The sequence below is a fragment of the Papaver somniferum genome, chromosome 1, assembly GCF_003573695.1.
Source record: "Papaver somniferum cultivar HN1 chromosome 1, ASM357369v1, whole genome shotgun sequence".
Lineage (NCBI taxonomy): Eukaryota > Viridiplantae > Streptophyta > Magnoliopsida > Ranunculales > Papaveraceae > Papaver > Papaver somniferum.
The window spans coordinates 241,761,774-241,776,003 of NC_039358.1; the positions used below are offsets into that span (position 1 = coordinate 241,761,774).

At 38.2% G+C, this 14,230-nt stretch overlaps 1 protein-coding gene across 7 annotated transcripts; it reads left to right on the forward strand.

Moving 5' to 3' along the window:
* The first annotated feature begins 6,025 nt into the window (after positions 1-6,025).
* Positions 6,026-13,644, forward strand: LOC113321841 (protein NETWORKED 1A-like). 7 transcript variants are annotated; one of them, XM_026569778.1, is made up of 7 exons: positions 6,027-6,442; positions 7,058-7,125; positions 7,323-7,423; positions 7,531-7,825; positions 8,020-11,876; positions 11,964-12,074; positions 12,158-13,644. In XM_026569778.1, the coding sequence occupies exons 4-7, from the start codon at positions 7,720-7,722 to the stop codon at positions 13,400-13,402; spliced, it is 5,319 nt and encodes a 1,772-aa protein (XP_026425563.1). In that variant the 5' UTR covers positions 6,027-6,442; positions 7,058-7,125; positions 7,323-7,423; positions 7,531-7,719; the 3' UTR covers positions 13,403-13,644. The 7 variants fall into 7 exon arrangements, with proteins under 7 accessions (XP_026425573.1, XP_026425589.1, XP_026425596.1 ...); XM_026569788.1 differs by lacking the exon at positions 7,323-7,423 and having other exon boundaries at positions 6,026-6,442; positions 11,970-12,074; XM_026569804.1 differs by lacking the exon at positions 7,323-7,423 and having other exon boundaries at positions 6,026-6,442; positions 11,970-12,074; positions 12,164-13,644.
* The last annotated feature ends 586 nt before the right edge of the window (positions 13,645-14,230 follow it).

The following is a 14,230-nucleotide window of genomic DNA, read 5'->3' on the forward strand; positions in this document are numbered from 1 at the left end:
CATCTTCAACCAGTGTATGGCCTTTTGGAAAGTGGGACTTAGATATTGTGGGGCCATTTTTACCAGGATCTGGACAAAGAAGATACTTAATAGTCGCAACAGATTATTTCACAAAATGGACAAAAGTGAAGGCAGTACAGCATATTCGCGACAAAGATATCTTTACATTCATATTTGAAAATATCATTTGCAGATTCCGAATTCCTGCGCAGTTGGTATCTGATAATGGGAAACAGTTTGAAGGACAGAACATAAAAATGTTACTTAATGCATTTAAGATAAAATGTGGAAAGTCTACTCCTTTGTATCCGCAAGCTAATGGGCAGGTAGAAGCAACAAACAAAACAATTGCAGATATATTGAAGAAGAAATTAGAAGGACATCATAGAGCATGGTGCGAACAAGTACATAATGCAATATGGGCTTATAATACAACTAGAAGAGAAACTACTGGAATGTCACCTTTTTGTTTAACATACGGAGTTGAAGCGGTGTTACCAACAGAAGTTGTTATTCCGACAACAAAGAGAGAAGCTTGGGAGAAAAATCTTAGTGCGGGTTTGATCTTAAGCAAACTTGATGAATTAGAAGAAAAAAGAGAAAGAGCTTTACAACATATGGAGAATTATCAGCGAGTGATTAGCCCGAGAATATAATAAACGTGTCAAAGTACGCGAATTCCATCCAGGAGATTTAGTTCTGCGAGAGACACCAATATATCAGCGAGAAAATGGTAGAAAGTTAGCGAAAAAATGGGATGGACCTTACATCATTAAGCAGATAGTTGGAACAGGAGCTTATAAATTAATGGATCCAGAAGGTAGAGATGTTGGTCACAGACTTGACAGACCATGGAACAGATTGTACTTAAAAATATATTATCCGTAAGAAGCTTTGAGAAGTTATGGATTCTGAAAGAATAGTTGCGAGATTATTCATATCAAAACAAGATCATGATGTGCGAAACTTTCGCAGAGATAATCATATAAAAATGACATGAAAGAAAGGGGAGAACCTTTATGGCGTACACCCTAGTTCGCGAATAAAATTTCGCAAGAGGAAAATGTAAGACCTAAAGTACGTCATATAAGAGGTTACTTGTTGCATGGCTCAGGGAAAGGCTACACCGCCACCGGAACCTGAGTCATGGAGATTTGGGGTCAATAAATCCCATCCGAGAGAGGCACCTTGGATTCTCAGCTTAAGCATATGACTTAGGTTGGGCGACTAAGGTAATAAGGACTCTCCCAAGGAGTGAAAAATCTGATCAAGGCGCCGAGGTACACGGTTGAGTCAAGAGTGCCAGGGGCGTCTGGAGCGTACCTTGCCATTCTTGACAGGTCTTGGCTTATACTGCACTCGGCCCGAAGAAAACCCCACTTAGGGTGCAGTCTCGTAACCATAAACCCTATAGGTAAAAGGGATAAGAGGCTTCGAAAACAACTGGTTGTTGTTAAGACTGGATGGGAGGAGCTAACCTTGTATGGTAGAAGTACGCCTCCTTGAAGGGGCAACCAGGGGGTAGATAAGGGCGGCACCCTCCATTAGGGAGCTGATAAGTGTCTTAAGACGCAAATGTCATGAGGCTTTTACTCTCAAAAGTATTAAGACTTGTCATATTTGTGCAACAATCCTGAAAAGGCAATAATACTAGAGAAAAAGATAAGACGAGATCAATGAGTTTTCGCATGAAAGTGCGAAGACGTCCTGTGATTTCGTCGCAAGACGACAATGTAATGGGGCTTTATTTTCGCAAGAAAATTTAGGCCTATCCTATTGTCGCAACATTCCTAAAGAGGCAATAATACAAATGAAAAAGTTAAGGCAAGATCAATGGGTTTTTGCATGAAAGTGCAAGGACGTGACAAGAGATGGCATAATAAGACCTTTAATTAGGAAGGAAAAAATAAGACCACATGACAAAACAAAATATTTATAATTATTCATAACAGATCATTTCTCGCAAGAAAGATAATGAGAGGCAAGTATGGGAATCAGTAAACAAGAGGCATTATCTTTCTCGCCGGCAAAATACTAAAAGAGAAAATTAATTCCAAAGTTGGTTGAAGAATATTATTCGCAAGAAATAATAAAGGTGAAACAATTCAAGAAGATAGAACAAGATAAGAAGCTCATGCTTCAGTATTAATTCCAGTAGAAGGGGATAATGGACGCTCTTCACCAATGTTCTCATTATCGCCAACCTCTTCTTCATTTCGATTCTGATCTTCACCAACAATAATTTCTTTGAAAGGGACTTCTTTTTCGCCGCCACCTTGATTATCGCCAGCAATTACTTCTTTAGAAGAGATTTATTTTTCGTTTTCATCTTGATTAGCACCAGCAGTTGCTTCCTTAGAAGGGATATCTTCTCCATCTTCCAGAAGACTATTCTCTCCACCACTTTCATAATCATAATCACTGTCAGCAGGACGAGGAATTTCATCATCATCTACTTCCAAAGGTTCGATTGATGTAGGAGGAAGAGATTTGGACAATAAAATATCATTTACAAGGACTTCATCCTGAAGATGAACTTGACGAAGAAGTGCTCTCTGATTATTCCTATCTTGAATATCCTTAAAGTAAGCAAGATAATCAAGTCTTCTTTCTGCTCGGTCGCGAGAACCAGTAAGGACAGAGACGAGTAGTGCATTTTCTTTGCGAATTTTGGCATATTTAGCCTCCAAAACAGAAATGGAAGAATGAAGATTTTTCTTAGACTCTGCGAAAAGTAGAATACAAAATTTCAGTAAGATGAAGAACTCAAAAAGATATGACAAAGAAAAGATAGTTAAGGCAGTAAAACTATTATGACTACCTTCCTTTTGCGAAATAAGGTGTTGAATCAAGATCAGACAACTATTCTTTTAACGGTCCATTGCATCATCAAATTTATCTCCAACTAAACCTTTAAGTCGAGACTGAAGATTTTTCTCTTTAGAAATAAGAAACGCATTTTTCTTCGCAAGAGAAGAATAAGATTCTTCTAATTTGGAATATTGTTCTTTAAGTTGATTCGCCTTTACACTTAAAGCTATTCTACCTTGAATGAGTGTATCTCTTTCAGCGATAGATGACTCTGTTACTTCTTTAAGTTCATTTCTCAAAGAGCGAAGAGATTGTTCTTGGTCATCACATACTTTCTGAAGGATGCTAAGTTGTTGCGAAGATATCGCCATCTTATTTAAACAAATTCGCTTCTCTTGAGATAGAGTTTTATTCTCATCTGATAAAGATTTCATCCCTAGATTAGATTTAGTTAAAGAATAAGAGAAGCGAGATATTTCATTACTTAATAAATCTTGCCTCCGAACTAATTGGGTATTTTCATTGGTAAGGTTATTTATATGATCAACAGAGTATGAATAGAGGTTATCTAATTGGTTATATTGATCCATCAAAATCTCTTTATCAACACGGGCTTCTTCAACAACAAATTCAAATTGATATCTCTCCATTATTCGTTTCTGGTTTAAGGCTTAACATGCGAAAAAGGGATTTCAAGGATAATTAAATATGGAAAGTATAAAATCATTAGAAAGGCAAATTGAAGACACAGATAAGGAAATCATACCTCTCAGTTCATCATTCTTCTTGCGAAGATTGTCACGATCTAGCAAAACATTCTGGAGCTTTTGATTTTCGAGACGAAGAGCATTACACTCTTTTTCCAAAGCTGTTTGCGAAGCAGCTCTGTTAGAGCCAAAATACTTACTTAGAATTTCGCAAATACCAGAGTTGACAGGATCAATGGGAGACTTCTTGCCATCATCCAGAACCTCAGACAAAACTTTGAAAGCAATATCTATTCCTTCTACGGTTTCTTTCGAAAAAGGAAGAGGCTCAGGTAGAGAACTGGCAAAGATAGAAGGTTGAGAAACATTATCAATAGGAAGAGAAGAAGTTTCATTCACAGAAGGATTAATAAGGGGGGTTTCAATCATTGAAAGGTCATTTGAAAAAATGAAATCTGAGGCAGCCTTTTCGCGAATTGGAGATAATGGTTTAACTTGCAAAGATGTCGCAGGAGATTTAGAAGAGATAAGTAAGTGGAATGGAACAGAGGTTTCAACGGTTTTAAGGTGGCGAGATTTCTTGAGAGGTTTGTTGGCATCCTTATCACCCTGCGAATCACAATCCAGATAAGAAACATAGGCAACAATATTGTTATTAGAAAAGAATAATGTTTCTTACTACCTTCTAATCCGCAGACTTTCTTTTGTTTACAACAATCTTATGCTGCGATTTGGGAATATTAGGGTTCTGAACCGTAAATTTGGTGTTAGAGGCGTTTTTTCTGAAATAAAAACAGTATGAGAATCACATAAGCATCATCATCAAATAAAGCAGTAAGCAAGATCAATTTCAGCAAAACCCATAAGAAAGAAAAAAAAAAAAACTAACCTCGATGAATCCATGGAAAACACCAGCAGGAAGATTAATTCGTAAAAATTAAAAAGGAAGAAAGTTACGAACAGTGAAGATCTACAGAGGGAACAGTATGGAGATGAAGAAGAAATTAAAAAGATTAAAAGAAGAAGAAAGAAGAAAAAGTTGCAATGGCAGAATTTATGGAAGAACAATAGAGTTGCAGAGATGAGAGAATAAAAAGAAAAGAGAAAGTAAAAAGAAAATGGAAAGAAGAGTAAGAAGAATATATAGAGAAGAAATAAACACCATTAATACAAAAATACATGAGCGGTTGAAAATCAGCGGCTACAGAAGACGTGTCAAGAAATAGATGGAAGAAAAGATACGTGTGATAAATGCAGAATATGAAGAGATGGACAGCTGCGACATTTCTCACATCGTTCTCTACTTCGCAGAGAATATATGAGAAGAGGCAAGATGTAGGATCAGAATCCCGCAGCAATAATGCCTTACCGAAATTATCAGCAACACAACACAACAGCGTCGCAGAACAATTTTAGAAATGACATAATAAACGACGTCAACTAAATCATGAGAAAAATGTGACGGTCCTGCGAAAATTAGAGAGTTTGCGAGATTAACATTTGTAACGTCGCGAGAATGTCGCAAGCCATATCCGAAAATAAAGGACATATTAGTTGTCATCCACTATGTAATTCCCTATAAATAGCCGCTCAGTTGTAAAGGAAGGAAAGGGATCTTTTCTGATTAAGAAGCAAGTAAATAGGAGAGAGAAAATCTAGAGTAGTGGTTATTCTTGATTCCTTTATCTTTTCTTGTAAGATTGTTCAAAGATTCATCAATAAAATTAAGATTGTTAATCTAAAATGAGTTGAATGTTAATGAAATCTTGTGAGGGGTGTAGTGTAGGATTTCCTGCAACTACAAACAACCCTAACAAAATGTGTGAAATTGTAATCTATATTACGAGAGAGGCGTAAGGGTGTCAATGGATGTCCGGAAACTCCGGTATTCGTTCGAATTCACACTCGAAATATCAAATATTATTCAAAAATAGTTTTACTCGGATACGAATTCGGTCATGGAGGTATTCACATCCGAAATATCCGTATCCGAAATTTATGTATGAATGTACATATTTTTTAAACCTATGAAAGTGTAGAACGTATCTATTTTTTTCTTTATATTTCTACATTTTGTTAAATTTTATTAGAAAACATAAATAATATTTTTAATTCTAAATAGTTTTTATTGTGTAAACATTAATATTATGCAAGAATAAGAATATTGTACAATTATTTATTTTTTTATGATTTCGGATCGGATAATTATCCGATATCCCGATAGAGAGGCGAGTTTGAGTCTACTATCCCAGTGTTTTCTCTCAAATTTCACCGAGATAAAACTGTCAAGGCATCCAGTTCCGTCCCTATCCCAATGGCTTTGGAGGACGTTTTTGTCATTTGTGTATCCGGTTAGGGTTTTTCTCGGCAGTACATCCCAACAACAAGAAAACAACTTATTCCCGAACATAAAGGACCCACAGTTTCCTAAAGATATGATGATGATAACAAGGCAAAACGGACATTTTTTAAAACACAACAAGAATAATAATACTAATTACCACGAATAAAAACATCAACATTTATAATTTTAGGGGTTACAAAATTGGATCTCTGTTTGTTATTAGGGATTAACAAAGTAAATAATTAGGTTTTTTGTTTTGTTAATAATCCTAATTTTCCACTGAATTCATCATATTCACTGTTCAACTACTGTCAGTCATATTCCTCCATTGGGCTCTTCTTCTTCAGTATTTCTACCTACTTAACTTTTTGTCAGTAGAGTCACTCTCAGTTGAAAAACACTGCTCAGCACAATAATACTGCACAACAGACAGAACACAAGGGATCTAATCTAATCTGAGAGTTGAGTTGAGTTGAGTAAATGGGGTGAATTTAATGGAAGAAGATGAAGAACAGCAGATGGAGATGATGATGATGATCATCATCTTTAGTACCTGCTGATCCAGATTTCTTTTCACATAGTAAGTTTCTTGATTTGATGTTTGTTTCTTGTGGTACATTGATTTGTTATTGGTGTGTTTATTGATTTGTTGCTGTCTAATTGAAAAAGTGATCTTTTTTTTTTTCTCTCAATTGGGTTTCATGTGGTTGGTTTGTTGTGATCAAAAAGTTTTAATTTTTGGGTTTCAATTGGGTTTGAGATTTTTGTTGTTATTGGGGTTTTGAGTGATTTGATTGACAAGGATTAGTATGATTTTTTTGGATATGTGTTTAATTAGTCTTTGGATTGGGGTTCAATTATTGGGGTGTGTTAATGTTTGATGATCTGCCAAATTATATTATTTAGATCTAAATGTGGGTTTGATCATGAGCTGTATATGTTTGGTGGTGGTTTCATCATGTTAATTAGACCCACAGACACAGCTATTCAAGTTGAATTCTGTGATTTGGACTTTCAGTTTTTCCATGGTTCTACTCAATTGGGTTCAGTTATTTGAGGGAATCTTCTTCGTCCCCAAATCTCAACTTTTAACTCTGTACATTGCTTCACCTGACCAATTTTTGATCTTTTTATTGTGTCGGCTGGTCTTGTTAGGTTTGACTCTTCTCAAGTTTGAATCTTTGTTTTGTTTCAGGTTGGGAATTTCAGTGTGATTCAGTTCTTAGTTGTTTGGGAGATCAAATTGACGAATCGTATTGCCAGGTAAAGATCTCTTCACTTGTGGTTTATCTAGTGAATTTGCCAAAATGAGGAATTTTGTGTTGGGGTGTAAATAGATTCTGTAATCCAGAGTTCAATAGTACTCGAGCTCACTGGTTTTGGTGATAATTTCGTATTTTGATGATCATTATAAACTCAATACTATTTAGTATTAGATTGAGGGATGCTTGAAATTGCAGTTGATGATTCAGTGAAGCGAATTGTAGTACTAAGGAAACTCCAATATAATCAACAGCAGCCAGTTCTTAAACTCCAAATTGGTTAATATTTGCAATCGCTGGTAACCTTTTGAATTATGAACACGATCGCAGTCGCAACTATAGAATTCTGTGATTTGGACTTCATTTTTTGTTTTTTGTTTTCTAAATTGTGATCGTGTGCCTGTAGGTATATTGGAAGAGTGGGAGAGCGACATTTATAGGTTTAAAGGACAGCTTTAATACCCAATTAGTTGGGTTTTAAAGCTGTTTTGAGTGTGATCTGGCTTGGCTTGATTACTTGGATTTGTATATTAGATACAGGAATCACACTTTTGGCAAATCAGAACAGATTTTTTGGTTATTTTTGGCTGGAGTCATGGCGTCGTCTATGTTACATGGTGAATCGAGACGGTTGTATTCCTGGTGGTGGGATAGTCATATTAGCCCAAGGAATTCAAGATGGCTACAGGATAATCTAACAGGTACAGCCTTTTTAAGCTTTTAACCCGATTTGGACCACCAAATTTTGCCCTTCTCTACCACTGTTTGTTCACATGTGCTTTATCGAATCTTCATAAATTGCATTTGCTGTTGTCAGATCAGAAAGCTAATACTTGCGAGGGTAGATTTAAGTCAATACTATTTACTGATCAAAGATATGATGTTACTTGAACAGATATGGATGCTAAGGTCAAAGCGATGATCAAGCTCATAGAAATAGATGCAGATTCTTTTGCAAAGAGGGCTGATATGTACTACAAGCAACGACCTGAACTTATGAAACTGGTTGAGGAATTCTACCGTGCATACCGTGCTTTGGCAGAAAGATATAATCAAGCAACAGGAGATCTTCGGCAAGCTCAGAAACAAATGGCAGAAGCATTCCCAGACCAGGTTCCTTTTGGGATGGCAGATGATTCACCCACAGGATCTTCAGTTAGTGATGGGGGGCCTCATACTCCTGAGATGCCACATCCTCTGCGTGCATTGCTTGATCCTGGTGACTTTTCCTTAACTGGCAAAGAAGGGTTGAAGATACTCAATGAGATGTTTGGACCAGAAGGAGTCTCTCGTCATGCCAAATTTGGTGAAGGAAAAGTGAGGAAAGGTCTGAAATTTCATGATGAAGATGCAGATCATAAGTCAACTAATGGATCCGGGGATTTCTCGAATCACGATGGGAAAAATGATGTATCCGAGTTGTCAAATGAAAGCCACAACGTCAAGAATCGGATAATGTCTGAATCTGAAGAAGTGGGTCAAGCTGAGATCAAAATTCAGACCCTAACAGAAGCCCTAGCAAAATTAGAAGCCGAAACAGAAGCAAGTCTTCTTCAGTACCGTCAGAGTTTGGATAGGTTATGTAGTTTGGAGGCTGAAGTTTCTCGTGCACATGAGGACTCCAAAGGACTGACTGAGCGAGCAGATAAAGCTGAAAGTGAAGTCGAATCCCTTAAACAGTCTCTTGCTAGATTAGAGGATGAAAAAGAAGCTGGTCTTCTTCAATATCAACATTATTTGGATATAATATCTAATCTGGAAAGAAAAATCTCTCTCGCTGATGAGGAAGCTGCAAGACTTAGTCAGCGAGCTTCCGAAGCAGAAGCCGAAGTGCAGTTCTTGAAGCAAGCTCTGGCAAAACTAGAATCTGAAAAAGAAGCTGGTCTTGTCCAAATCCAGAAATATTTAGAGATGATATCTTATCTGGAGATGAGAGTTTCACAGGCAGAGGAGAATGTGGAGCGACTAAATGGCCAAGCAAGTGAAGCTGAAAATGAAACCCAAAGACTTAAGGAAGACGTTGCTATATTAAAATCCGAGAAAGAAGCCTGTCTTGTACAGTACAATCAGAGTTTGGAAACCATATCTAATCTAGAGACCAGAATTTCTCAGGCGGAAGATGATGCTGAAGTTGTAAATGGGCGAGTTACTGAAGCCGAAGCTTCAGCTCAAACCCTGAAGGAAGCTCTTTCGATATCAGAACTTGATAGAGAATCCAGTCTTGCACAATACAATCAGTGTTTGGGGACTATTTCTAATCTAGAGATCAAACTCCGTCGTGCTGAGGAGGATGCTTTAAGACTTAGCGAGAGAGCTGAAAAGGGGGAAAGCGATGTCCAGTCTCTGAATCAACTTGTTGCTACGTTACAGGAAGAGAAGGAAACAGCTGCGCTTCAGTATCTCAGTTGTTTGGGGACAATATCTAATTTGGAGACTGACCTCATTGGTGCCCAAGATGAGGTGAAAAACCTGAGGAGTGAGATTGCTAAGGTAGTTTCGGAGTTACACGGTACTGAAAAGCATAATCTTCATTTAGAGAATTCACTTTCTGATGTGAATGCACAAGTAGAAGGGTTGAGGGCGAAAGTAAAAGTATTCGAGGGGTCGTGTTTGTCTCTTCAGGAAGAAAAACTTACCCTTGTTGCTGAGAAGTCCAACCTAGTTTCTCAGTTGGAGATTGTTATGGAGAAAGTTGGGAGGTTGTCAGAGAAAAACACTCTATTGGAGAATTCTCTCTCTGCTGCAAACGTTGAACTCGACGGGTTAAGAAATAAATCAAACAGCTTAGAAGAATCTTACCGATCTGTTGACAGTGAGAGAGCGTTTCTTCTTACTGAAAGAGACACTCTCTTGTCCAATTTAGAAAGTATTCAGAAAAGGCTTGAAGTTCTGGAGAGCAACTACGCAGAACTAGAAGAAAACTACTCAAATCTGAAGAAGGAGAAGATATCCACAATTCAACAAGTAGAGGAACTCCGCAAGTCCTTGAATCTAGAAAAGCAAGAACATGTAAACTTCGTTCAGTCTAGTGAGACCCGGCTAGCTCGTCTGGAAGACCAAATTGTACACGTGCAAGAAGAAGGCTATTGGAGAAAGAAAGAATTTGAGGATGAACAAGATAAAGCAATCAAGGCTCAAGTTGAGATCTTTATCCTCCAAAGATCAATCCAAGACATGGAAGAAAAGAACTTTTCTTTGATGATTGAGTGTCAAAAATACTACGACGCATCAAAATTATCAGAGAAAGTGATCTCGCAACTGGAACAGGAGTCGTTTGAACAACATGTGGAAGTCAATTCCTTGATAAACCAACTTGAAATTCTGAGAATGGGACTTCATGAAATTTTGAGGTCACTTGAAGTTGAAACAGATCGTGAGTGCGAAGAAGATAAGTTGCTTCTCCAGAAAGTTTTGCAAAAAATTGATGATGTCGGGAGTTCTTTATTGGCAAGCCAGGAGGAAAACCAGGAACTTCTGTTTGAGAAGTTCGTTCTTGAAACTTTGTTAGGACAGCTGAGATTAGAGGCAGTTGATCTGGAGTGTACAAAAAATACTGTTGATCAAGAGTTGAAGATGAGGTCCGAGGAGCTAAAGATGCTGCACGACGAGAAACAAGAACTGTTGGAGATGAACTGGCAACTGAGAGTGGGAGTAAGAGAAGGGGAAGATAGGGAGAAAGGACTAAAGGTTGAGATGGACCACCTACATACGATGTTGTCAGAGTTGCAAGAAGAACATCTTGTGTTACAGTGTGAATATTCCAGTGTACATGAAGAAAACGAATCGTTAGCAAAGGAATTCTCAGAGGTCAAGGAGAAAACAAGCTTGCTAGAGGAAGAGAACAGTGTTATTCTTGAAGAGTTACTTACTCTAGGTAACCTGTTTTCAATTTCCAAAAGCCATTGTGCTGAGAAGGATGCGGAGTTAGAAAAACTTTGTAATAATCTTGATCAACTTCGTGAGGTTAAACATAAGCTTGAGATGGAGAATATTACAATTGGGGAAAAACTGGAAACTGTTGAGACAGATAAAATTTATCTCCAGACTTCAGTTTTGAAGTTGGAAGATGAACTGAGTGGTGTCAAGAATGTAAACAGTCGGTTGCATCATGAGCTTCTGAGTGAAAAGGATATGGTGAATCAGAAGGATACAGAGCTTTTGGAAGCAGAGCACAAGCTCCAAGCTGCACAGAGTGATAATGTAGAGTTGCTTAGAAATATCGAGGAACTGAAGAAGGAAACTGACATGGCTAGGCTGGTAAGAATGGAGTTGGAGAATCAGAATTTTAAGCAACTAGAAGAGAATACTCATCAGATCAAGGAGATTAGATCGCTTCGAGAGGCACACGACGAGTTCGAATTAGATTTGGCTAATTTACGTGAAGAGGTTAATGATTGCAAAACTAGAGAAGCTTTTCTGAGTGTTCAGCTACAAAATGAGATCCAAGCACGGGAAGCCGAGGCCGCAGAGATGTTTAGTGAGCTTCAGATCTCCACAATCTGCTCTCAGCTATTCGAAAATAAAGTGCACGAGGCCTTTGCAGCAAATAAGAATCTTGCAGAAGAAGGTATTCTAAATCAAGCAGAAATTGAACACCTTAAAGAAAGGCTTCGTGTTTTAGAGGGTGAAAGTGCAGGACTAAAATCAAATTTAGCTGCATATAGCCCGGTCATTGTTTCTCTGAGGGATAGTGTAACGTGTCTTGAAGATCATGCACTTTCTCAAGCAAAGAGCCCGGAAGGTGGTAAGCAGGTATGCGCCTTTTCTCTTTTTGTCTGTCTCAGTTTTGTTAACAATTTGAATAGTTCCTCAATCAGATAAGTATATCTTATTCTTCAGTTACAGATTCAGGATGAAGAGTTTCCAGATAGCTATTATGAACCGAATGGTATAACTTCTCCTGAAGATCATGCACTTTCTCAAGCACAGAGCCGGGGAGGTGGTAAGCAGGTATGTGGTTTTCTCTTTTTTTTGCAAATTTTGTTTACATTTTGAATAGTTCCCCAATCAGATAAGCATTTCTTACTCTTCAGTTACAGATTCAGGATGAAGAGTTTGCAGAGAGCTGTTATGACCCAAATGACGACCAAAATTTGTTGGTGGTAGATGGAGTTTCCGAGTTGAAGGAGTTGCAGGCTAGGGTTAAATTATTGGAGAAGGCACTTGTGGAAATGGTGAAGCTCTCAAAGCAGGAAGCCTTAGCTGCCAGTGCTAGACTCGAGGCTGCATTGAAAGAGGCTGAAGAGCTGAGATCCAAAAGTAGTATTGTTCGAGAAATAGTCCAGACGAGTGGGGTTACTGTTGCTATGCACTTGGAAAATGAGGAGCTTGGCAATGAACACAGGAATGTCAATGCGCAGAAAGCTGAAGCTGAAACCTCTAAAGTAAGAAATAGTGTTTCAATGAAAGATATTCCACTCGATCAGATGTCGGAATGTTCATCATACGATCACGGATTTGGTTCACACGGAGTAAGCAGGAGAGAAAATGCGGAAACTGATGACCAGATGCTCGAGCTGTGGGAAACCAGCGACCATGATTACAGCATTGATACAATAGTCAATAAACCACAAAAGATGAAACGTGTGTTAACCCGAGAACGTCCCGCCCAGCAGCAAATTATTGCAGTGGATGAGCAGAGAAGTCGAAATCCCTCTTCCGAGTTTGAAGTTGAGAAGGAGCTCCGAGTGGACAGCCTAGCGGTATCCAAGAGAATCACAGTGCCACGTGAAGATGCAAACAAAAGAAAGATCCTGGAAAGACTTTCTTCTGATTCGCAAAAATTGATGAATCTTCAGATAACCATCCAAGATTTGCGAAAGAAGATAGAGAAGTCTAAGAAGAGTAAGAAAACAAGGTTTATCGAGTACAACAACGTCAAGGAGCAGCTACAGTTAATTGAGGAAGCAACCATGCAGTTAGTAGATGTGAATGGTACTTTGATTAAAAATGCTGAAGAAAGTCCTCTTCCCTCTGATCGTAGAGGTTTCCAAGAGCCTGAAGAGAGTGGAAAACTTCAAAGACGAAGAGTTTTGGAACAGGCGCGAGAAGGGTCTGAAAAGATTGGACAGTTGCAATTGGAAATGCAGAAGATCCAGTTTATTCTGCTGAAACTTGAGGGTGAAAATGATGTCAAAGGAATAAACGTTGCAAAGAAAAGTACTGGAGTTTTATTGCGTGATTATATCTCTAGTGGTGTAAGAGGTAGTAGCCAGGGGCGAAAGAAGAAGATTCCTTGTTGCGCCTGCGTGAAGAAACCTTCAACCAAAGATGAATGAGGTGATAGAGTCAGCAGCAGCAGTTTTTTCCTACCATTTTAGCTAATATGAGTTGATAAACCTTTCAGTTTTAGATTTCTACATTTTCCCACTGCTAGAATAAGCTTTGTTTAGAGATGTTTTATTGTCTAGAAATTAATCTATTATTCTTAGTTGATTGTTTCGATTATTAACCGTACGTTGCTCGTCGCTCGACTTAATATGGTTCAATGCAGCTACTCATTTAGGCTGTTTTACCTTCAGTTGTGCCACCATACTGTACCAGTTAAATGCAGCTTATAACACCTATTAATATTTGCAGGTAATTTGTGTGTTGTTCATACGAACCATCATTGGATAAATAAACGCCTAGATATATGGGCGTTGAAGAGGAATGTGATGGATAATAATATTAGCACTAGTTACGGCGAAGGGCGAAAGCGCTACTACGACCACACATGGAATTGGGGTAAAGAGTACAGTATAGCATGGGAAGGTGAAGTTCTTTACACATCGTTTGTCGTCACAAAGCGGAACACAGTTCTGTTGTGGCAAGATGGGACTAGTAATCTTTGTTGTTATGATCCTAGGACGTCAACTTTGCAAAAGTATTGGGATGGAGATGAAAACGACAATGTGTACGTTCAAGCGATTCCTAACATGAACAGTCTTGTTTCGTTGGGGCCACCAACATTTATATGAAAAGTGTGTGCTTAGATCATCCGAGTGTGGACTTTGGAGGAGTAGACATTACCTTGGGGCCACCAACATTTATATGAAAAAAATAAGGAAGATCATAGTGGCGATTAAGAGCAAGAGTGTGTTTGTTTTTTTGCTGATTCAACGTCT